The sequence below is a fragment of the Oncorhynchus masou genome, chromosome 11, assembly GCF_036934945.1.
Source record: "Oncorhynchus masou masou isolate Uvic2021 chromosome 11, UVic_Omas_1.1, whole genome shotgun sequence".
Taxonomy (NCBI): domain Eukaryota; kingdom Metazoa; phylum Chordata; class Actinopteri; order Salmoniformes; family Salmonidae; genus Oncorhynchus; species Oncorhynchus masou.
The window spans coordinates 33,195,805-33,220,114 of record NC_088222.1 but is presented as its reverse complement, the minus strand read 5'-3'; the positions used below and the strand labels follow the sequence as shown (position 1 = coordinate 33,220,114).

Here is a 24,310-nt window from a genome sequence, read left to right as displayed (position 1 = left end):
CGGCCTGTGTGGCTTAACAAACTGTATCTTCACTATACAAAAACTAAATATAAAATGTGCACCAAAATAGGAAATATTGTTAAATCCATGTGAAATAACTTACTTGTGCTGCCTCTCTCTCCTGGGCCTGCTCCACAATCTCAGCCATTGTGGTGGCTCTCTTCTCTCTGCAATGAGACAGTTTCTGCCATGAGTCACCCAAACAGGGAATATAATCAAAACCTTCCAAATCAAAGCATTTGGTTCACAGTGGACATTGCTGACAAGACACAACTGTTTTTGTAATGAGCATGTGAAATGAGTTGCCACAAAAACAGACAGCACAGGGAATCACTGCTAAGGCTATGACCAGGCAGTCCTGGACTCACGTTGAGCGTTTGTCAGAGCCTTCCTTGGCTGACTCCATGTCGCTGGAGTCGTCCTGCCTTGGTGTCCTCGCCTTCCCACTGCCCTCCTGCTCGCTGGATGACTGCCTCTCCAGGCGTCGCCTATAGCGCTCTTGACGCACGATCATTGGCAGCTCGTTGAGCCGCGCCTGGATCTCCTGTTCGCTGGAGGTCTGGCGGCCCAGCTTGTACTCCCTCTCCCGCCGCAGGTGGTCCATCTGGGGGTCAGAGCGGCTGCCGCGGGGGTCCCTTTGAAGCCTGCCATGGAGGAGCTCCAGGCCGGACTCTGGTCCGATCATGTCTACCATGGGGATGTCCCCAAACTGTTCCCTCTGCGCCCTGCTGGCCTCCAGGAGGGGGTTGACAGCCTTGTGGATATGGTTGATCCTGGGCTGCATGCAGTCGGCTTTCAGATGCTGCCACGCATATGCCATTTTGGGGTCCATGACCCCACCACTTTGAGGCAGATAGCTAGAACTACCCATACCTCCACTACCTTGGATTTGCGCAAGGTACCCTGAACTACCCATACACCCACTACCTTGGTTTTGTGCAATGTAGCCTGAACTACCCATACCCCCACTACTTAGATTTTGTGCAAGGTAGCCTGAGCTACCCATACCACCACTATTTTGATTTTGCGCAAGGTACCCTGAACTACCCATAATTCCACTACATTGGTTTTGCACAAGGAAGCCTGAACTTCCCATAAACCCACTACCTTGGTTTTGAGCCAGGTAGCCTGAACTACCCATACCACCACTGCTTTGATGGTTTTGAGCCAGGTAGCCTGAACTACCCATACTCCCACTACTTAGATTTTGTGCAAGGTAGCCTGAGCTACCCATACCACCACTGTGTTGATTTTGCGCAAGGTAGCCTGGACTAACCATACCCCCAATACTTTGATTTTGCGGCAGGTAGCCTGAACTACCCAAACCCCCACTACTTTGATTTTGCGGTAGGTAGCCTTGACTACCGATACCCCCACTACTTTGATTTTGAGGTGGGTAGCCTGGACTAACCATACCCCCACTGCTTTGATTTTGCGGCAGGTAACCTGGACTACCCAAACCCCCACTACTTTGATTTTGCGGTAGGTAGCTTTGACTACCAATACCCCCACTACTTTGATTTTGAGGTAGGTAGCCTGGACTAACCATACCCCCACTGCTTTGATGGTTCAGTCCAAGGTAGCCAGAACTATCCACTGGCGGGGGGGCAGTCTGATGGTTCACTCCAAGGTAACTGGAGCTGCTGTCCACACCTCCACAGGCCTGATGGTTTAGCCCAGGGTAGTTAGAACTCTCCAACCCCCCGCTGCTGCTCTGATGGTCCAGTCCATGGTAACTGGAGCCATTCATGACAGGAGTGTAGCTGGCCATGGTAGAACCCAATCTCTGGGCTGCAGTGGAGGCAGAGGCAGCCATCCCCAGACTAGTCTGCTTGGGCCTGGGCTCAATATGCAGCTGCACCGTCTGCCTCAGCAGAGTTGAGGTAGCAAGGGGAAAGGTCGGAGTGAGGCAGGATGATGGGAACATCCTCCGACTGGAGAGTGGCGTTGGGGCAGGCTTGCTGCTCTGTTCTTCTCTCAGCTTCTCTGCCTGAAAGTCAAGATTGCAGTGAAGAGTAATGAAAAACATAACAGCAAAACAATTATCAGGTATAACAGATACAGCACCCGTGACCTACGAGCGCCCGCGCGCCCGAGACCGCCCCAAACCCCGCAGGACTGGACAAACTGTACTTAAAATACCTTTTTTTTGTCTTGTAAGCTATTTAATCAAACGTCTGAATTGAAACCCTTTGACTAAGAAAGAAAACAAAATCCTAACAGATACAGTACCAGTCAAAAGTTTGGACACACCTACTGATTCAAGGGTTTTTCTTTATTTTTTTCTATTTTTTTCTATATTTTAGAATAATAGTGAAGATATCAAAATTATGAAATAACACATATGGAATCATGTAGTAACCAAAAAAGTGTTAAACAAATCAAAATATATTTTATATTTGAGATTCTTCGAAGTAGCCACCCTTTGACTTGATGACAGCTTTGTACACTCTTAGTATTCTCTCAAATAGCGTCATGAGGTAGTCACCTGGAATGCATTTCAATTAACAGATGTGCCTTGTTAAAGGTTAATTTGTGGAATTTCTTTCCTTCTTAATGCGTTTGAGCCAATCAGTTGTGTTGTGACAAGGTAGGGGTTGTATACGGAAGATAGCCCTATTTGGTAAAAGACCAAGTCCATATTATGGCAAGAACATCTGAAATCAGCAGAGAAAGGTCAGTCAATCCGGAAAATATCAAGAACTTTGGAAGTGTAGTCACAAAAACCAGCGCGGTGATGAAACTGTCTCTCACGAGGACAGACACAGGAAAGGAAGACACAGAGTTACCTCTCCTGCAGAGGAGAAGTTCATTAGTTACCAGCCTCAGAAATTACAACCCAAATAAATGCTTCACAAAGTTCAAGTAACAGACACATCTCAGCATCAACTGTTCAGAGGAGACTGTGTGAATCAGGCCTTCATGGTCGAATTGCTGCAAAGAAACCACTACTAAAGGACACCAATAAGAAGAAGAGACTTGCTTGGGCCAAGAAATACAATCAATGGACATTAGACCGGTGGAAATCTGTCCTTTGGTCTGATGACTCCAAATGTGAGATTTTTTTGGTTCCAACCACCCTGTCTTTGTGAGACGCAGAATAGGTGAACGGATGATATCCGCATGTGTAGTTCCCACCGTGAAGCAGCGAGGAGGATCAGTTGGACCACAGAGTGAAGGAAAACCGCCAACAAGTGCTCAGCATATGTGGAAACTCCTTCAAGACTGTTGGAAAATAATTCCAGGTGAAGCTGGTTGAGAGAATAACAAGAGTGTGCAAAGATGTCATCAAGACAAAGGGTGTCTACCTTAAAGAATCTAAAATCTAAAATATATTTTGACACTTTTCCAACAAGTCAGTTTGTCTCCTTTTTGCCCTGCTAGAGCTGCCCCGGTAAACTGTGAGGGCTGTTATTGTGAATTGGAAACGTCTAGGAGCAACAATGGCTCAGCCGCGAAGTGGTAGGTTACACAAGCTAACAGAATGGGACCGTCGAATGCTGAAGCGTGTAGTGCATAAAAATCGTCTGTCCGTTACCAAGTTCCAAACTGCCTCTGGATGCAGTCAGCACAAAAACTTCATTAAATTAAATAACTTCATTAAGCTTCATTAAATGGGTTTCCACTTTTTTGATTACTACATGATTCCATATGTGTTATTGCATAATTTTGATGTCTTCACTATTATTCTACAAATCGAAAGTAGTGAAAATAAAGAACAATGAGTAGGCTTGTCCAAACTTTTGACTGGTACTGTATGTTAGATGTTAGATAACAGACATAAGCAAAGACTTAAGTAAATCTGCTTTGTCACCAGACAGTGCCAACAATGCCGAGCCAGTGGTACATTACAGTAGACTGTCTGTATCTATCTAAAGAAGAGCTTACGTTGGAGAGCTGTCTCAGTGAGCTGAAGCGCTCCTTCCAGGTAGCTGCAGCCTTGCGGAAGGCCTCGTGGCGGAGGATGAGCTGCTCCACCTCGTCAGTCTGAGCCTGGGCCTCTCCTCCAGCACCCCCAGCCTCCCTGGAGTTGGAGCTAGAGTTGATTAGCGGCTCCTTGGCCTTCAGCCAGGCCTCCGCCGTCACCGTCTCCTGGGCATACTGGAACTGATCCTTCTCTGTAGAAAAGAAGAAGAGATGGGCAATTCGATAGTTCTTATTATAACAAAGTCTTTTAACATTAACCAAAGCTCATATACTGTACACATTTATGCTGAATGGGCATGAATTTGTCTCCCACTGACATCCATGAATGATTTACATGAAAGTTACAGGTGGTTATCTCAACTCTAGTGCTAGGTCAGGGTTCCCCAACTGGCGGCCCGGCGGACCAGTGGTTTTATTTGGCTCCCCACGTTTTCTGAGCCAAAAGTAATTATATATATAAAAGTTTATATTATTTATTTTTTTGGGGACATAAAAGACTGTAAAACAACAGGAAATCAGCTCCAAGTGATTTATATTTTGGATTTCTGTTCCCAAGTAATCCCACACATAATAGAGAGAGAGACGTGATCATATACAAATTTAAGCAAGGTTTGAAATTATTATGTTTTAGTCAAATATTATATCTGTTTGGGATTATTGTGACCAATTTGCAGTGTAAATATTATTTGTAATTAAGTCCCCCCCCCCCTCCGCTCAAGAAAAAAATGGCTGTACTGTTTTGTAACGTGTCGTCTAGACTAGTCACGTTGAAATTATTGTTGAAGCCCACACACACACACACACACACACACACACATAAATATTCATAGTGAAAGCCATTCGCTGAGGCACGATCTAAAACCAGTACTTCTCTTGAGCACGAGCCCTTCCTTCCTTCCATATAAAAAATTCTGCAGTGCTGCCTGAGAGCTCTTTGTGCTCCCTCCACAGTGCCTTACAGTGTAGTGAGTCACTCACTGCGCTGTAGCTTTTCCTGGTGTTTGTCCCATCTCTCAGAGAGATCCTTCTGCTTAGCCAGGAGTGTGTCCAACTTATCCTTTATCTGTGGAGAGAGAGAGAGTGAGAGAGAGAGTGAGAGAGAGAGAGAGAGAGAGAGAGAGAGAGAGAGAGAGAGAGAGAGAGAGAGAGAGAGAGAGGAGAGAGAGACGGGGTGCATTCAAGATTACAGGAAATGTAACGTAATGACAATTTATAAAAATATTTTAAGTCAGTCTTGACACAGAATCTCATTCATCATCATATGAGGTTAAGTGATACACCCTTACGCACATCATTGACGACACACTTATACAATATCTATTGTTCTTTTTTAGTTACAATAACACTGCATGATTGAAATATGGTTTTGCTGCATTGTGTGTTGTGTACCCACTGGGCACAGATGTAAGTTCAACGTCTAGTATTGATTTACATTTGGTTGAGTTGTCAAATATTTCAACAAGAAATCAACAAAAGATGTCACGCCATTGGATTTAGGTTAAAAGTTAGGTGACAAAAATACGAAATGCCCTTATGTTGATTATCTCCATGTCATCACATGCATTATTGGGGTTGATATGATGTGGAAACAACGTTTATTCAACCTGTCTTTCTGCACACAGTGTGTTGTATTGCATGTGAGGCTGTGTGGTTTTGCTGCATAGAGTGTTGTGTTGTTTTGCTGCATACAGAGTGTTGTGTTGTATGTGAGTCTGTGTGGTTTTGGTGTATACAGTGTGTTGTGTTGTGTGTGATGCAGACCTCCTCAGCTGCTGGGTTGCCTGCGGCCAACAGAATCTTGTGCTGTTTTGCTGCATACAGAGTGTTGTGTTGTATGTGAGGCTGTGTGGTTTTGGTGCATACAGTGTGTTGTGTTGTGTTGTGTGTGATGCTGACCTCCTCAGCTGCTGGGTTGCCTGCGGCCAACAGGATCTTTCCCAGCTCAACACACTGTTGTAGGGTCTTACTGCGGCCGTCCATCTTGGCTTTCAGCTCACCATGTTGTTTCATCATCATCTCCGCAGAGGACGAATCCCTGGCAGAAGCCACCCCATAGGACCAGGTCAGACAGGAGGGAAGCACACCATGCAAATGTCAGAAAAGTAGAGTCCAGTGAAGAGAGGGACCTATTACCATTATAACACCATATCGTTCCGGTTCGAACCATACTTTCTTGTGCTGGCTTGGATATTTTATTTTCAAGTCGTCCTTTCCAGCATGGTTCTAGTAACTATTTGGTGGATACATACTGTAAACATGCCAGCAAAGTACAGGCTGGTCCGGCTTAGTTCAGTAGTATGTAAAGTGTATGTGTGAAATGTTAGCCAAGTGCCTGGTTATTGTACTGAGAAACTAGCTGTAGAAAGTAGAGTAAATGAGCGATGTGAACATCCTGTCATACATAAATTAAAAGAAGAGTCAGGACTACTTAAATACTGTAAACAAAAATTGAATGGCAGAAGACATTCAGGTCAAGGTGGCTAAGCGTTTTATTTTTAAACTAGGCAGTGAAGAGAGCTTTATTGCATAACATGAATGGGACCATACACCCTACAGTATGTGCAAGCCAAGAAGGAATTAGCTCAACTAGGGGTGCTGAAATGGTAACTAAAATAGAACATTACATATACATTACAGATACAGTTCTTTTTAACCCGTAAATTAAGCAGAGCCTATTTCTCAAGTCAAGTATCAGAGGTATGAGATTAACAAAATGGCTGACAATTAGACTTCAGTTCAGGTAAGGAGACCTTCAATTACTTACCTGGGGTCGTCCCCTCCAATCTGTCCCATGATGCCTTCCATCCACATGAGATGCTCACGCACCACTGAGAAGAACTGGACCTTGTCTGTCACCGAGGTGACCTGCACGCGACTGGCCTCACAGGAAACCAGCAACTCCTTCCATGCTGACATCACTTCCTGTTCCTTGCTCATGATGGCCTCTGCCTTTTCCCCGGCGTAGATGGCCCTCAGCTGGGCCGCGTTCTCCTGCAGCTGCCTTACCTGGAGTACCACACAGGGCATGCCTCTGTCATCTCAAATCATCATCTAATCATAGTTGGTCGTCAGTTTAGTTTACAGCCAAGTTAATCAGGTGTGCCAGCTAAGGTTGAGGCAAAAGTATGACTCGAGTTCGTGCACAATATCTTTCATCTTTGCTACTGTGCGCATAATGCTATTCTGTTTACGGCTCCACTGTGTATCTTGGGGTTAACATCTGTAACAATACTTATGCCCTCCAGGATAATTACTTATGTGACTGATGGGTGTTAGAGGAGATCCAGAGAGCATTGATGTTCCTCAAGGTCATAGAGGAATTTACACTCACCTGTGAGACAAGCAGCTGGAGGGCGTGCTCAAAAGAGCGCATGAGCCTCTGCAGCGTGGCCGGGTTGGCGATGCTGGCTTGGCACGCCCTCACCTCTGGTAGTTGCCTCATCTTCCCCGCAATCTGAACCAAGACCTACAGCACAGCACAGGACAGACAGCATCATCACCATCACAAGACCCTCAGAAATAGTACCTCACACATCAGGATAATGGCAGGACCACAGTGTCTACACTGTCTACGGTCTACCAGCAGCTCGAAACATTACGCTGTCTGATGTTATCTAATATATATCCAGCCGAGCCATACTAGGGTTTATTTCACCATTGTACAGGTAGCTCAGGCCGTTCTGCTTAGCTCTGTTTCCCTCTGCCTACATTTATTTGGATTCAATTGGTTTCAATTAAACATTTTGGTTAAAGAGGACCTTGATGTTGATTTGGGGGCCTATGTGCCCCGCCTAGAAAATAATCTTGTGGAAACACTGAGCTGTACCTCTTTGCAGTCGGTGAAGAACTTGTGCAGCTGGTGTGATGCTGTTAGCATCTGTCCTCGGGTCTCCATGAGCTCCAGTAGGTCGGCCCATGACTCGTTCAGTCCATCCTTCCACTCAGCGATTGTGGCCGCGTCCGTGTGGCCGCAGTCTATCATCTCGTTCACCATCTTATTCACCTGCTCCATCCTCTGTTGGCCTATGCTGTTGGTCTCTGAGCAGAACTTGGTGAATTTTTCTTGTAGCATCTGTGTGAGAGAGAGACCAAAATAAGCTTGGGACCAAAGTTATAGAGGGCATGTATCACATTTCACATTTTCATTTCATTGACGCTATTTTTATTGCATTTTGTTTTGTCTCACTCAGTTCTGTGTTTATGGTGCACTTGAAAACTCAAATACTCAGATAAAATTATGTTTATTGAATAAACACATGACAATGCCATTTGCCAGGGACTGATTGTGAACATGAATCATCAATTGATTGATTGATTGCCTGACTGACTGATTGACAGACTGACCGTGACATCTTCCAGGTCTTGGCCCAGCTCAGTGGAGCTGGCAACAGCCTCCCGCTCAGTGATCCACTTCTCTAACTCCTCCACCTCTCTGTTGAGCTGGTACATCCAATACTGCTGCTCCAGTTTGGTCTTCCTGTGCTCCACCATGTCCTTCAGAGACACGTACAGACGGTCTATGTGGGACTGCTGCTTGGTGATCCCCTCACTGCCACAGAGAGAGGGGATATTGAGGGTGATGTTTACACAGTAGACAGTAAGAGAACTGATCATTCACTGACATTTTGTAGCCTATACAAACTGAGATCATTTTATTTGCTCCATGGTCTATGGTAAAATTCCACTAATAAATTAGCCGTTGTTTGTGGGTATCATTGAAGGATGTGTTTAGATCTAGTCTGAGCCTGAGAGTGACTGTCAGTGTGTCTCCTCGTGCCTGTCTGGGTGTGCCAGTTCCAGCTGCCTCTGACACTGCTGGGAGAGCATGCCCACTGTCTCAGCGTAGTTCTCCACCATCGCCTCCAAGGCCAGGTGCTCCTTCAGCAGCTGCAGGGTGCTTGCTTCGTCCTACACAAGAGGGACCTCATATTAGGGACCAAATCCTTGTTCACAGATACATACATTTTACAAACAAACCATCACTCAGATGTAAATTGTTTGTAAAAGAAAGGCACAGCAGACAAATGATGGTAAAAGTCCTCCTGTAGCACTGTGCACTAACCAATGGGCCAGTCTCATGCCCACCCTGTCAGTTCAGTCTCATGATACCATGCCAGCAATACGTACCATACCCTTCTCCTCGCTGATGAGGTGCAGTTTCTGGCCTGCCAGCCAGGACTCGACTTTGGCCGCCTCGCTGTAATACTGCTGGGCCTGCAGCACCACATCCAGCATCACAGTCCTCCTCTCCGCCTCTAGCCTCAGCACCTCCCAAAGCTGACGCACGTGCCCTGCCCCCTCGCGCACAAAGTCCACCTCGGGGGTCCGCAGAGAGGCGATGATCCCCGCCCGGTCCAACACCTCCTCAACCCGCGCCCGGCGACCCTGCAGATCCCTCTGCAGCGTCTGACGGACCAATAAGAGACAGGGGTCATGTTCAGCTGGAAGAAAATGCCTCCAAGCATAGTGAAATGGGGAGGTAGTATCTGGGGAGGTACTATCGTTTTCCTTCACCAAAAATGTGTGGCGGTGTTCTCTACTGAGCACAACCATGGTTTAGTGTTGTGGGGAGTGTAAGGTCTGAGCTGAGCAAGGCTAGTGATTGAGTTGATAATGTGCTGTGAGCAGATAGTGTTGTGTGCTTGTATAGAGGTAATCTGTCTCTCACCTGGTTGATCTTGACATGCTGCTGAACACTCTGCAGGTTGTTGCCGTAATCCTTAGAGGAAGCCAGAGGAAGCCGCTCCTGGATCCACAGCTATAACATCAGCAAATTGTCATCAGTGACTGTCTGTACATACCTATCTCATTGATAGGAGAGCCTGGTGGTTTAATTGATCAAGGATGGGAGACATATTAAACCTTTGGCCACATAACATAAGAAACATTTAGAAAAACATATTAGAGACCTTATGAGGCTATAGGATATAAACAAACTGAATATATGGATAGATTAAGTTATGCCAGGAAGAGAGGGATAGATAGAGAGTAAGAAAGGCTGGAGGCACCATGGAGTAATGAAGTGTGTCAGTCACTCACTATCTCTTCCTCCAGGTCCTGGGCGACCTGATGCATCTCCTTGGAGGCCAGCAGAATGCGACGTCTCTCCTTCAGGGGCTCGATGAGGCGCACGATGCGGGTCTCCACCACAGCTGGCTGCTCGCCCCCTTCTCCTTCCCTGCCTTTCTCCAGGCTGCCTCGCTTGGGGAGGCACACCCCCTGGAGGGACCCTAGTTCCCCTACGTCCTTGTACAAGTCCCCCATCTGAGACTGAGGACGGCCAGCCCGAGAGAAGGAAAGGTCATGTTAGAGCTAGATGATGAGAGACTGATGCACCAAAACACACAGCACATGGGCTTGAACAGCACTTTCAGCTATTTTCTTATGTGTGTGTTGTGTTTCAACGTTATGTAATGGGTTAGATGGCTTTAAGAACAAAGCATACGGTGCATTCTTTAATGTCAACCAACCTAGTGGCTGGTGGGCGGGAACTTGGCACAGAAAAATCACAACAACGGCTTCTATAGCATTAACAGACAATAGAATGGATTGTAAAGATTACATAAACTCATTAAAAATGTAGTTGAAATCTTAAATGTAGTCTCCATGTTCTGATATAAGTTGTCCAAAGCACAAAGTCTTTGTCACAAAATAACTGCCTTTAAACAAAAAACATAAAAAACAACATATAACAGCAAACAGACACCACAGGAGGTTGGTGGCACCTTAATTGGGGAGGACAGGCTCGTGTTAATGACTGGAGCGGAGTCAGTGGAATGGTATCAAATACATCAAACACATGGTTTCCAGGTGTTTGATGTCATTCCATTTGCTGTGTTCCGGCCATTACTTTGAGCCGTTCTCCCCTCAGCAGCCTCCACAGATAGACACCTGGAATTTATGCAGCTGCTCATTGAAAGTGGGCAGATGGTGAGCCTGCTCCAGCTGAGGGGGCTGTTTCTCCAGGCCAGAGAGCTGGTGGTCCAGGTCTGAGTAGCTCTTCACCACCGGCTCTGGCTTGTTGTTCTCAAACAGAGCCCGGGCCTTGGCCTTGGTGGTGCTCTCCAGGTCCGTCCAGCACTCCCTGATCTCCTCCAGCTTCTGCTGCACCACCGAACGCAGCTCCGGCTTCTCATCGATCAGTTCCTGACCCTCCTGAAGGCACATAGAGGAGAGAGAGAGAACGGTGGTTACATACAGTATCTGCACTACCAAAGTTATTTTCTTAGTTTTAGTTTGTCCTAACTACTGTCATTTACATGGCCAACAATTAATTTCACTGTTTGTATGGTTAAATATAAGGTAGTTCAGTTGATATGCCGTTTTTTAAAAATCATATGCCATTATCGTAACGGTAAAGGCACCCTGCTGTGATAAAATCAAACTCTGATGTTAAATAAAGTAATGAACAGTCGGATTTCTCAACTGAGAGATGTCATGGTTCTCTCCAACATGTACACTAGTATAATGTCAGCTTTCCCTTGGAGGGATGTTACTCACTGGCTGTGCTGATTGTTGCCTCGTTTAGTACAGTATGCTGAAAATCTCTCAGATATAGGCTACAATCTCCATACAGTACTACTCTTTAGTGCATAATGCCAGAAAATATGAAATGATTAAACCCAAGCCTAATATGACCAGATCTGACTAACAAAGCATAGTGTGAAATGTGCAGGATGACTGCAGCAGATGGAAACATAGACAATGTTTCATGTCTCTCTATTGCTGCCTATGCGTAGGTGGATTGATCTTCCGTAATGTCATACTTATGTTCATCGTGGCCATTTAAAGATGCTTGGTTGTAAGGGCAAGCTTTTCAATCAGGTTGATTTTTAGGTTGATTTTACATGAATTCCATGAAAATCAACCTGTGTCTGCATACATGTCTACAGTGTCTCAATAAAAGGCTCCCAGTCATTCAAAGCATAATCCTTTGAAGTCACCACAGAAAAGCACAGCACTGTCTCTGTTTAAAGTAGTGCTGAGCAATTAGTGCTTGTTGAGGTTGGTTCAGTTTTGGTTCGATTACTAAAAAACAATCACGGTTTTCACTTTCGCTTTCAATTATGTGGGTTGAATGCTTTAACAACACATAAATAAAACAATCAAAGTCCCACGATGGTAGTGACTGCCCATTACTGCTGATCACTTATTAACCATCATTTATTCACATTACTTTAATAAAACATTACAGTTGTGTACATTACATTTGTTTATTTGATTACTTTATTATTTAATTCCAAGTCATCCCATTTCTATAGAACTGCTGCCTATGCTGTCTGACAAAATCACTATTTTATAGTTCTTCAAAGTAAAAAGGCATACTTTTATGACTGCTGAATGCCAACTACCAATCACTTAGATCATGCATTTTCAGGTGAGATCGTGAAGCAGCAGCTGCTCTCTATATCCCCTCACTATCCTGGATTCTTCTCTCTTCAGTAGCAGGCCTAAAAGAAATAGACTGGACAAGTAGACGAGCAATGGATTATGGTCATTGTAGTTAATTACCCATTTTATGCACTAAACTATGTAGAATATTGGCCTGTTGGAAACTACAACTCCCTACTACATCGCACAGTTCAGGCTGGATATGAGTTATCTCTAGAGAAACTGCAATGTGCGGATTGAGCTCACACAAAAAAACTGAAATAAATGGAATCCAAATAATCTAACCGACGTCGGTCAATTAGTTGTTTAAAAACAGAGAAATAACCTGATCATCACTAGTTTAAAGGTCATGACCCTAACTAAAAGGTTGTTTAGGAAAAAGAAGACAAATACCTTTTGAATGAACAACCGATGTTATGTCTGGTCAAAAACACCAAGACAACCCCAAATGTCACATCTTTTGTTCAAACTCTGGGCCATAACAAATGTGTGGTTAATTTATAATCTTGGTCCCTGAATCTAAGTCAACACATGAGCAAGGCCACAATGGCCCAAGAAATGTCAAAAGGCGTTTTTTTTTGGACAGTGGAAGCTAGAACTTTAATTTTGCTCTTTGCTCCAGCATTTTAGATTTGAGATCAAATGTTTAGTATGAAGCGACAGTAAAGCATGTCACCTTTTATTTGAGGGTATTTCCATACATACACTTTGTATACAAAAGTATATGGACACCCCTTCAAAGTAGTAGATTTGGCTATTTCCGCCACACCCGCTGCTGACAGCTGTGTAAAATTGAGCACATAGCCATGCAATCGCCATAGACAAACTTTGGCAGTAGAATGGCCTTAATGATGCTCTCAGTGACGTTCAACGTGGCACCGTCATAGGACACCACCTTTCCAACAAGTCAGTTCGTCAGATGTCTTCCCTGCTAGAGCTGCCCCGGTCAACTGTAAGTGCTGTTATTGTGAAGTGGAAATGTCTAGTCTCAGCGCAACAACAGCTCAGCCGCGAAGTGGTAGGCCACACAAGCTCACAGAACGGGCCCGCTGAGTGCTGAAGCGCGTGGATCGTATAAATCATCTGTCCTCGGTTGCAACACTGACAACTGAGTTCCAAACTGCCTATGGAAGCAACATCAGCACAAGAATGGTTTGTCGGGAGCTTCATGGGATGGCCGCACACAAGCCTAAGATCACCATGCACAACGCCAAGCATCGGCTGGAGGGGTGTAAAGCTCGCCACTATTGGACTCTGGTGCAGTGGAAACGCTGCCTCTGGAGTGATGAATCACGCTTCACCATCTGGCAGTCCGATGGGATGAATCTGGGTTTGGCGGATGCCAGGAGAACGCTACCTGCCCCAATGCATAGTGGCAACTGTAAAGTTCGGGCTAGGCCCCTTTGTTCCAATGAAGGGAAATCTTAATGCTACAGCATACAATGACATTCTAGATGATTCAGTGCTTCCAACTTTGTGGTAACAGTTTGGGGAAGGTCCTTTCCTGTTTCAGCATGACAATTCCCCTGTGCACAAAGCGAGGTCCATACAGAAATGGTTTGTCAGTGTGAAAGAACTTGAACACCTTTGGGTGTTGAACACCTTTGGGATAAATTGGAATGCAGACTGCGAGCCAGGCCTAATCGCCCAACATCAGTGCCTGACTTCACTAACGCTCTTGTGTCCCCGCAGCAATGTTCCAACATCTAGTGGAAAGCTTTCACAGAAGAGTGGAGGCAGCAATGTTCCAACATCTAGTGAAAAGCCTTCACAGAAGAGTGGAGGCAGCCATGTTCCAACATCTAGTGGAAAGCCTTCACAGAAGAGTGGAGGCAGCAATGTTCCAACATCTAGTGGAAAGCCTTCACAGAAGAGTGGAGGCAGCAATGTTCCAACATCTAGTGGAAAGCCTTCACAGAAGAGTGGAGGCAGCAGAGGGGGGACCAACTCCATATTAATGCCCATGATTTTGGAATGAGATGTTCACAGAACAGGCGTCCACATACTTTTGGTCATGTAGTGTATCTGTTTACTGTTTGGAGACTTTATGTATCTAGTCTCCCCATTTGAAGTTGCCATAAGTATTTGGACAAATTCACTTACAGTGTATTACATTTAGTTAAAGTTTTGTATTTGGTCCCATATTCCTAGCACGCAATGACTACAAAGCTTGTGACACTGCAAACCTTTTGGATACATGGTACAGATGGTTTTGGTTGTGTTTTGGATTATGTTCTGCCCAATAGAGCTGAGTGGCAAATAATGCATTGTGTCATTTTGGAGTCACTCTTATTGTAAACAAGAATATAACATATTTCTTAATACTTCTAATGTGGATGCAAACGTGATAATCATGAATGAATCTGGAATAACGATGAGTGAGAAAGTTACAGATGCGCAAAGATCATGCCCCCAAAACATGCACCTCTCACCATTACCAATAAGGGGAGCATTTAGCATTTTTTTTTGGGGGGGGGGTATGATATTTATGCCTCTGTAATATTCTCACTCATCATTATTGTCTGTAACTGTTTTAAAGTCGGTGAAATCCCTGAGCGGTGTCCTTCTGCTCCGGCAACTGAATTAGGAAGGACGCCTATATCTTTGTAGTGACTGGGTGTACTTCATCATGCTCAAAGGGACATTCAATGTCTGCTTCTTCTTTAAAAAATGATATACCAATAGGTTCCCTTCTTTGTGAGGTATTGGAAAACCTCCCTTGTCTTTGTGGTTGAATCTGTGTTTGAAATGAACTTCTCGACTGAGGGACCTTACAGATAATCGTATGTACGGGTCACAGAGATGTTAGTGTTTAAAATCATGTCAAAAACTATTATTACACACAGAGTGAGTCCAACTTATTATGTGACTTGTTAAGCACATATTTACTCCTGAACTTGTTAAGGCTTGCCATAACAAAGGGGTTGAATACTTATTGACTCAAGATATTTCAGCTTTTAATTTTTATAAATTTCTAAACATTTCTAAAAACATAATTCCAGTTTGACATTATGGGGTATTGTGTGTAGGCCAGTGACAAAGCATCTCAATTGAATATATTTTTAAGTTCAGGCTTTAACACAACAAAATGAGGAAAAAGTCAAGGGGCGTGAATACTCCCTGAAGGCACTGTAACTTCAAATGGGGGGGGATTAGATACATAAAGTGCTTTAATTTCTAAATGGTATAACAGAGATATATATGAAAATACCCTCAAATAAGGGGTGGCATTCTGTACTGTTGCCCCATATAAAACACTTGATTTTAAATCAACAATGGTGGTATAGAGCCATATTAAACATCTTAGCTTCACTTTCCAAATAAATACGTAGGGGAGTGTAGATGTGGAGAGAGAGAGATCAAAGCTTGTGGCGTTTTCCTTCTCTCTCTGTGTATGTATGTATGTATGTATGTATGTATGTATGTATGTATGTATGTATGTATGTATGTATGTATGTATGTATGTATGTATGTATGTATGTATGTATGTATATGTATGTATGTATATATGTGTGTGTGTGTGTGTGTGTGTTTGTTGATGGAGCTCTCTCTGTGTATGTATGTATGTATGTATGTATGTATGTATGTATGTATGTATGTATGTATGTATGTATGTATGTATGTATGTATGTATGTATGTATGTATGTATGTATGTATGTATGTATGTGTGTGTGTGTGTGTGTGTGTGTGTGTGTATGTGTGTGTTGATGGAGCTCTCTCTGTGGCTCCACTCCAAGTCTCCTGAAATAGAATCCGCATGCACAGTCTCCTCCCATGCTCCGACTGAGAGGAACAGGAGGTGTTTCCTATGACAAGCATTCATATCAGACGTTTCCTCGTCATCTCTATCAAGGACCACTGAATGTCAGTCAGCCATAAGGAAGCAAAGGGAAAATGTGCAGTGAAACTGACAAAGTCCTGTATTGTACACACGCAGCAGGCCTTCAAAACCAAAAGATAAGAGACCTGCCTAGTGCAATGTTTTTTTTGTGTGATTTTAAAATATTTTTTTTTACCCCTTTTTCTCCCCAATTTCGTGGTATCCAATTGTTTTAGTAGCTACTATCTTGTCTCATCGCTACAACTCCCGTATGGGCTCGGGAGAGACGAAGGTTGAAAGTCATGCGTCCTCCGATACACAACCCAACCAGCCGCACTGCTTCTTAACACAGCGCACATCCAACCCGGAAGCCAGCTGCACCAATGTTCCGGAGGAAACGCCGTGCACCTGGCAACCTTGGTTAGCGCCCCGCCACAGGAGTCACTGGTGCGCGATGAGACAAGGAATATGAATACCTTAACTAAATGATAATAACTGGTGTTTCTATCTACTGGACTATTGCAGGGAAATGCATAGTAACCCAGAATACAACATATTTCATCCTGTAAATCTTGGTCTCTCTCTCTCTCTCTCTCTCTCTCTCTTCTTTCCTGTATAGCTCTCTCCTATAGGTTTCTCAGAGCAAGCTGGGCCTATCCTGTGGCTTTCATAATGCAGTGCTGCATTTCTCCTCTTGGCACAGTCTCTCTGCTTAACTGCTGCTAGCGCTCTCTCCCTCTCTCTTTTTCTCTGCCTCTCTCTCCTCCTCTCATAATGCAGAGCCGGCAGAAAGCAGGCTAGGTCTCTTTCTCTCCCCTCTCCCTCGTCTTCACTGACACACAGAGAGAGAGAAGGAAGAAGAGACATCAGTGTGAGGGGAGAGGAAATGGAGAGGAGAGAGAAATGAGAAAGACAGAAAGATAGAACAAGGAGGAGAGGGCGATATGAGAGGAGAGTGAGGAAGAGCAAAGGAGAGGTGGATGTCAGGGCAATACATTAGACATGGGACCAATACATTCCTACAGTACATACACGTATACACCATGTGTATGTGGCACGATTGATAAAGATTAGCAAAAAAATAATGTATAAAACAAATAACAAAAATACTAAGCAATATTGTATGCTAAAAAATATATATATATTATTTTACACTAATACAATTGCTCATATAAAGACATTTTCTTTAATAAGTAATACTTTTGTTCTCAAAAAGAGAGGTGTCCAAATGATTGGCCACCCTAAACATTATTATTAAATGAAATCAAAGTTAAATCTGCATTAACTCAAGACATTGAATTGTGGCTTTACATGGCTTCCTGTTTCACCTAAATCAATTTAAGAAGTGTAAACCAACTGGAACAGACATAAACGTTCCTGATAGAGGATGCATATGTATCTTGTCCCCACACACAGTATGGAAGATGATTCTGGAGGCAAAGAGAAATCCAAGGGCCAAAGTTGGAGAATTGCAATACTCGGTCCCATCTCGGGGTCACCAAATCCCTTAATTTACAATTCGATGCCACCTCCATGCCAATATGCTCTTTGTAAGGGTTGCCAGAATGTTTTATTTATTAAGAGTGACCAACAAATGTTAACACTGGGAGTTTGCTAAACAGCATTGACATCTGGATTGGAAACAGGCGCTATGGTCATATTAGACGAATGTAGAGGTTTTAGCCACACAGCAGTGGCATGTATGTATCAAACGAAGGATGCATATACAGAAAAGAACATCATACCTACTGTAAAATATGGTGGTGGATCTTTGATGTATGGGGCTGCTGGTCCTGGAGCCCTTGTTAAGGTCAACGGCATAATGAACTCGACCAAGTACATAGTAACTAGGACATTTTAGCCAAAAACCTGGTTGGCTCTGCCAGGAGGCTGAAGCTTGTCCACAGGTGGATCTTCCAGCAAGACAAAGACAATAACCCCAAACACACATCAAAACCCACAAAGAAATTGATAATTGACCACAAAATCAACATTTTGCAATGGCCATCTCATATCCAGACTTGAACCCCATTGAAAACCTGTGGTGTGAAAGGAAGAGGGCAGTCCATAAGGGTAGATGAAGGATATCAAGGATCTGGAAAGATTCTGTATGGAGGAATGGTCTAAGATCCCTCCTAATGTGTTCTCCAATCTAATAAAACATTGTAGAAAAGGGCTCAGTGTCGTTATCCTTGCAAGGGGAGGGTGCACAAAGTATTGAAAACAGGGGTGCCAATAATTGTAATGTAAAAAAATTACTTTTTGAAATCCAAATACTACTCATATTACAGAGCAAGCGGTAAAGCTTCATACCACTGGGGAAAAACTGGTTAAATCAATGCTGTTTCCACATCGTTTCAACACCAAAAAACTATGTGATGACATTGAATCAACGTGGGAAATTAATTGGATTTGCAAAAAGTCATCAACGCAAGGGTCATTTAGTCTTTTATTCACCCAACCTTCAACCTAAATCCAATGACATGGTGACATTTTTTGTTGATTTAACATTAAATTCACGTTAGTTGACAACTCAACCAAATGTAAATCCAAACTAGACATTGAACTGATGTCAGTGGGATATGACACTAATGTTTGCTTTGTAGCACCTACAGATGAAACACTATAGAGTATTAAAGGAGGCCTGGGTAAGGCCAAAACATAATTAATATGGCAACTTTAATAAATTATTTATCAATTATGCTTTGAGATACAAATGTCAAATATTTGTCAATAATCCTTTTGTGAAAATCCCCAAAATCATGGTCTTCTTTTGTCTGGGTTTCGTGAGGAATCACTCTAGATGGCTTCTCAAGTGGGTGTGTAGCACTGGAGGCTGCTGAAGGGAGAACGGCTCATAATAATGGCTGGAATGGAGGAAATGGAATGATATCAAAGACATAGTTTTCATGTGTTTGATACCATTCCATTCACTCCATTCCATCCATTATACTCCATTCCAGACAGTATTATGAGCCGTTCTCCCCTCAGCAGCCCCCACTGGTGTGTAGATAGATTCTAGCTACTACTCTGAGAAACCAAAACAACACCATGACTACAATTCAGACTCACAAACCAATATTTTAAAAATAGCTACACCAGACCAAATCAACGGACATGAGATCCTGTCGTCTGCTTATGTTAAACAGTGTAAAATGGAGAGGTATTTTTGTGTTGTCTCTATGTTTACACAGCGTTTGACCCCTGAGCCATTGGCAAAGCATTGCCACAAAGTCAGCCTTAAGTAAAAACCCAGAGTCCTCTCTTTGCTACAGACAAGCTTCCCCAGGGGACTGAAGAGGCCTCCACAGAGAGAGCTCCAGTTCAGAGGTCCGAGCTCAGTCCTAAGCCTCAGATCAGAGCTCCGAGCTCATGCCCAGCCCCAGCTCAGAGCTCCAAGCTGGGGCTCAGGCCCATCTGCTGAGTAAGTACAGTGGGAGAGCAGAGGCATGGGGCTGGGGCGGTAACCCTTCCAAAAGGACACAGAGTTTTCTAATCGCACCAGGTCGCAGCGTAATCTTTTCTCCCCAGTCTCCCAGGTAACGAGAGCGGGAGAGGAAGAAGGAGAGGTGGGGGCCGATTAAGTGATGTTAGTGAGTAGCGAGACATGAGGGTCTCTGTAACACTCTGTGTGGGGGCTATCAGAGACAGAGCCCTTGAGAAACCCCGCTAGTCAGCCTTGTGGATGCAGTCACCACAGACAGAGCCCTTGAGAAACCCCGCTAGTCAGCCTTGTGGATGCAGTCACCACAGACAGAGCCCTTGAGAAACCCCGCTAGTCAGCCTTGTGGATGCAGTCACCACAGACAGAGCCCTTGAGAAACCCCGCTAGTCAGCCTTGTGGATGCAGTCACCACAGACAGAGCCCTTGAGAAACCCCGCTAGTCAGCCTTGTGGATGCAGTCACCACAGACAGAGCCCTTGAGAAACCCCGCTAGTCAGCCTTGTGGATGCAGTCACCACAGACAGAGCCCTTGAGAAACCCCGCTAGTCAGCCTTGTGGATGCAGTCACCACAGACATAGCCCTTGAGAAACCCCGCTAGTCAGCCTTGTGGATGCAGTCACCACAGACAGAGCCCTTGAGAAACCCCGCTAGTCAGCCTTGTGGATGCAGTCACCACAGACAGAGCCCTTGAGAAACCCCGCTAGTCAGCCTTGTGGATGCAGTCACCACAGACAGAGCCCTTGAGAAACCCCGCTAGTCAGCCTTGTGGATGCAGTCACCACAGACAGAGCCCTTGAGAAACCCCGCTAGTCAGCCTTGTGGATGCAGTCACCACAGACAGAGCCCTTGAGAAACCCCGCTAGTCAGCCTTGTGGATGCAGTCACCACAGACAGAGCCCTTGAGAAACCCCGCTAGTCAGCCGTGTGGATGCAGTCACCACAGACAGAGCCCTTGAGAAACGCCGCTAGTCAGCCTTGTGGATGCAGTCACCACAGACAGAGCAGCCATCCTCTGCACTCCATGTCCACTCATTCGATGTACTGTATCTATCTGGTGTCTGGCATGAGAGGTTAAACGAATAGCCTGACGATTCCGAAGCAGAGCTGGTATCCTTTTCACTCCATTTTCACTTTGACCAGAGCTGTTGTTCTAGAGTTAGGGCCTCTCTGTGCCACTAGTAGACGTTTCACAGCCATTTGTAGATGTTTGTAAATAACAAACAATGCATACTCAGTTGTAAGATGCTTTCATCCAAGATAGTAAATCTTACACAGGTATGAAATGTATGTCACTAACATCCGATACTGAATATGAAAGTTTTTTTTTATGCATGTACATATTATAGCTACTCTACAAACAGACACACCAGCACCGAGTACATCCTCACTCCCAAAAATCAACCATTTAAGAACCAGCTCCAATCCCTACTCTTCAAGACAGAGAGGCATGCCTGTTCAGTAGAACGTTATGTCCTAGTGAACATGGCCCTGGCCTTTCCAAAGATTCGTCAGTGTTGGACGGATGGAGACGAACTGTTTGGTACTGCAGCTCCAACTAAGGACATCTCCTCTGACTACTTTTATTCCCCGTTGGATTGATCAGTTATTTCACTGCACCTATTATAATATAATCCAATTTAATTTTACAGCCACATCTAGAATAAACAAAGACGTGCTTATGAAAAGGGCGTCAAACCTGGATCCTCTACAAAGCCCTTTTGCCTTTGGCTGCAGGACAGAATCTTGAGCAGCATCAGGCTCATGAAGGGGGGCCGACTCTTGCATGGTACACTGCATGACACATTTCATGCATGGACAAGCAAGATGTCCATGTGAGCATTCTGATACATATGGTATGGTGAGGGGCTCTCAGTCTCAATCATTCATTCACCACTTCACGTTTAACCTCTGCTATATCATATTAACATCTCAGTGGTAAATCATTTTGATTTCAATGAAATGTGTGATCAATAACTTCTGCATTTGGATATATAGCAACAGAATCATTTTAGTAAATTAGAGATGATCGAGTTTATCATGCCATTACATTCAATGTGATTTTGGAAGTGAAAAGATAAATTCTCTGCTTATGAGCTTGATGAATAAATTATTTCAGTACACCTCTACAATAACAAAACAGATTTACCAGAATGCATTGAAATCCGTTAAATATCAATCTTAAAATGTACGCCAACTGAGGTTAAATCAAGTTCTTGCAAAAAAGCTCAGGACATTTCGTGTTTAACGTCAAGACATCTAACTAACTCATAGAGCTTTTAAAATGGTGTTATCCACAATAACTAGTTAGCTAGATCCTACATACCATGTTGATCAAGTGCTGTTTTCACATCCAATCTATTGTATTTCTCTCTTGATGGCCCTCAATAAATTGACGCAACAGTGGTCAAGAAAGCATTCAAAAGGGTATGTGGGCTAGATAAGCTAATTCTCACAGTATTGCCTAGCCCTCAATCAAATAACTTGCACTAAAAACTTTTACAAACCACACAGACCATTTCCTGGAATGGGTCCATTTATTCTAAATGGACTCTTAACCCTTATAAATCTGAAAGGATTGGGTATGGCAATTGCTTCACCAGGCCTTCTGATTGGCTGTGTGGAATTTGTGTCATATTACTTACACCTATACCATCCTCCAGCTCCACAGCAGTGCTTTAGGGGCTAGGGGTCATTTTGGAATTCTGGGTTAAATCATCTGATTCAAACATGGAGCACCCACATGAGCCTCCCACCAGGCCTCTCTGCAGCAGTGTGGTTCAAGTACGCTTGTTCTTATTGGACAAGTTCAGCTAGTACCTCCCAGTTTCTTCCTGTTTCGAAAAATGTTCTCTCTACTGAACACGACCCAGGTATGGGTTCTATTCACTGTTGACAGCAGTGGAGAACTGGGATGCTGGCATTGGGAGTCCCATAGGGCGTTGCACAATTGGTCCAGCGTCATCCGGGTTAGAGTTTGGCCGGGGAAGGCCGTCATTGTGGCCTATCTAGTTAGCATACAAACAATTTCCTATTGTACAGAACTCCGCTATTAAAGAGACTGGGCGGTATATTCATAAAACAAGGCCATGAATGTTGGCAGTATCACACAGGCTTGAGTGATTGCCCACTTGCTGTCAAGTTGTTCACAGGTTTGAGAGATTGCCCACTTGCTGTCAAGTTGTTCACAGGTTTCATCCAATTCTTAATAAGAAATATTTTGAGGAGGAAACACTGCGCAAATAGAATCCAATGTTACTACGTAGCTGAAAAGGCAATGGAAAAATACCTTTCTTATGATTTACTGCACCATTCATGCAGAAAACAATACGGCTTTCACATTTCTAACCTTGAACTTGAAATTCTGGATGTCCTTAGTAGAAGCATATAACAAAATTTGTTTACAGTTTACTCATGGCTAAGTAATCAAAATGGAGTAATGACACAGCCCCCCCCCCAGCACCCCATCCACCGATGTGTCTTATTCCCTTTTACACGCACATACACACACGCACACACCCACTACCCTCTCTCAATCATGTGCTCACACTACCCTCCCCCAGCACCTTCCATTCACCTGCCCTCTCTGACCTCCTCCCACTATCCTCTCCCCTCCCTTCTCCACTCACCTGCTCTATCTTGGCCAGCCATTCTTTGTTGCGGGCCAGCTCGGTCATGAAGGCCTGGTGCTTCAGCCATTTCCGGTGAAGCTTCTGGGCCTCATCCCGCGCCGTGTCTCGTCCCGCACCCATAAGCATCTTTCCCTTTACCGGCTGTCCCCAATCACTCAGCTAGGGGAGATAAAAATAGCCACCATCAGGGGCCTGAGCCTGAGCCAGCCCTTCTTCTTCTCTTCTCTCCTCCTTTCCCACAGGACGTCCTGCCTCCCTGCCTGGCTCCTCTATGCCAGAGCCACCCACTCCGCTCTGCAGGGTCCTGAGTACCTGCACTGTCACAACCCACCCCAATCAGCCGCCCTTTCTGGAAAAAAAAATCAAGATAAGCACCTCAGCAGCAGCAGGGGCAGCAGCAATGGTAGCTCAAGCCCTTCCGCTGGCTCGCCCCTGGGTCCTCATGCCCTACCCTTCACGGCTCCTGCAGTCCTCCCTGGTGCTGCAGTGCCTGCTAGCCAGTCTCAGAGAAGATAAAAACAATCAAGCAAATAGAAGAAACGAATCAACTACCCAACAGCACCGACAAAGATCGTCACAAACATCTAAGACTCCTTTTTCGTTGTTTCGGGTGGTTTTTCTTCTCCTTGTCTCCTGAGCTAGAATAGAATCCGGTTGTTAATGGAGGTAATGATGATTTAGCATCTCCACCACGACTCCTTCAGAGAGGGCAAACCTGAGCATCCAGTGATTGCCGTTGGTGATCCCGGACGGTCTGTAGTCCTGCCTAATGATGCCGTTGTTGGGAGGATGAGGAAGAGGTGGAGTGGGAGGAACAGAGTGAATGGGATGGATGCAGAGGCAGTGCAGTCAGAGGGGGAAGATAACATAAGCTGTCCGCTCTTGAAATGCACCGTTGCCACTGCTGCAGAGCAGAGACATAGCTACCGTACGCATGGGGGTTGGGTTGTGTAAGACGCTGCTACGCTATATCCTCTTCCCAGTTCTTCTTCCTCATGTCACCACACAGATCAGACGCGGCTGGTGCATGCTGCTGCAGTCCCTGTCTCTCAGCTACACTCTGCTGTGTGAGAGCGTGTGTGTGTGGTGTGTGGCG

The 24,310-nt window shown here is 44.6% G+C and overlaps 1 protein-coding gene across 1 annotated transcript in view; it reads right to left on the bottom strand.

Annotated features, from left to right (window-relative positions):
* LOC135548561 (spectrin beta chain, non-erythrocytic 4-like) overlaps window positions 1-23,515 on the bottom strand; it is a 31,054-nt gene extending 7,539 nt beyond the window's left edge. Inside the window, exons 1-15 of the mRNA XM_064978303.1 lie at window positions 23,212-23,515; window positions 10,819-11,082; window positions 9,967-10,197; window positions 9,596-9,685; window positions 9,055-9,333; window positions 8,705-8,835; window positions 8,272-8,476; window positions 7,754-7,999; window positions 7,259-7,393; window positions 6,692-6,933; window positions 5,824-5,962; window positions 4,906-4,990; window positions 3,889-4,118; window positions 369-1,990; window positions 104-167 (exon numbers count right to left, since the gene is read on the bottom strand). Of these exons, the coding sequence (XP_064834375.1) occupies window positions 104-167; window positions 369-1,990; window positions 3,889-4,118; window positions 4,906-4,990; window positions 5,824-5,962; window positions 6,692-6,933; window positions 7,259-7,393; window positions 7,754-7,999; window positions 8,272-8,476; window positions 8,705-8,835; window positions 9,055-9,333; window positions 9,596-9,685; window positions 9,967-10,197; window positions 10,819-11,082; window positions 23,212-23,340 (4,092 nt within the window). The 5' untranslated portion in view covers window positions 23,341-23,515. The remainder of the gene's footprint in view (window positions 1-103; window positions 168-368; window positions 1,991-3,888; window positions 4,119-4,905; window positions 4,991-5,823; window positions 5,963-6,691; window positions 6,934-7,258; window positions 7,394-7,753; window positions 8,000-8,271; window positions 8,477-8,704; window positions 8,836-9,054; window positions 9,334-9,595; window positions 9,686-9,966; window positions 10,198-10,818; window positions 11,083-23,211) is intronic.
* Window positions 23,516-24,310: the final 795 nt, after the last annotated feature.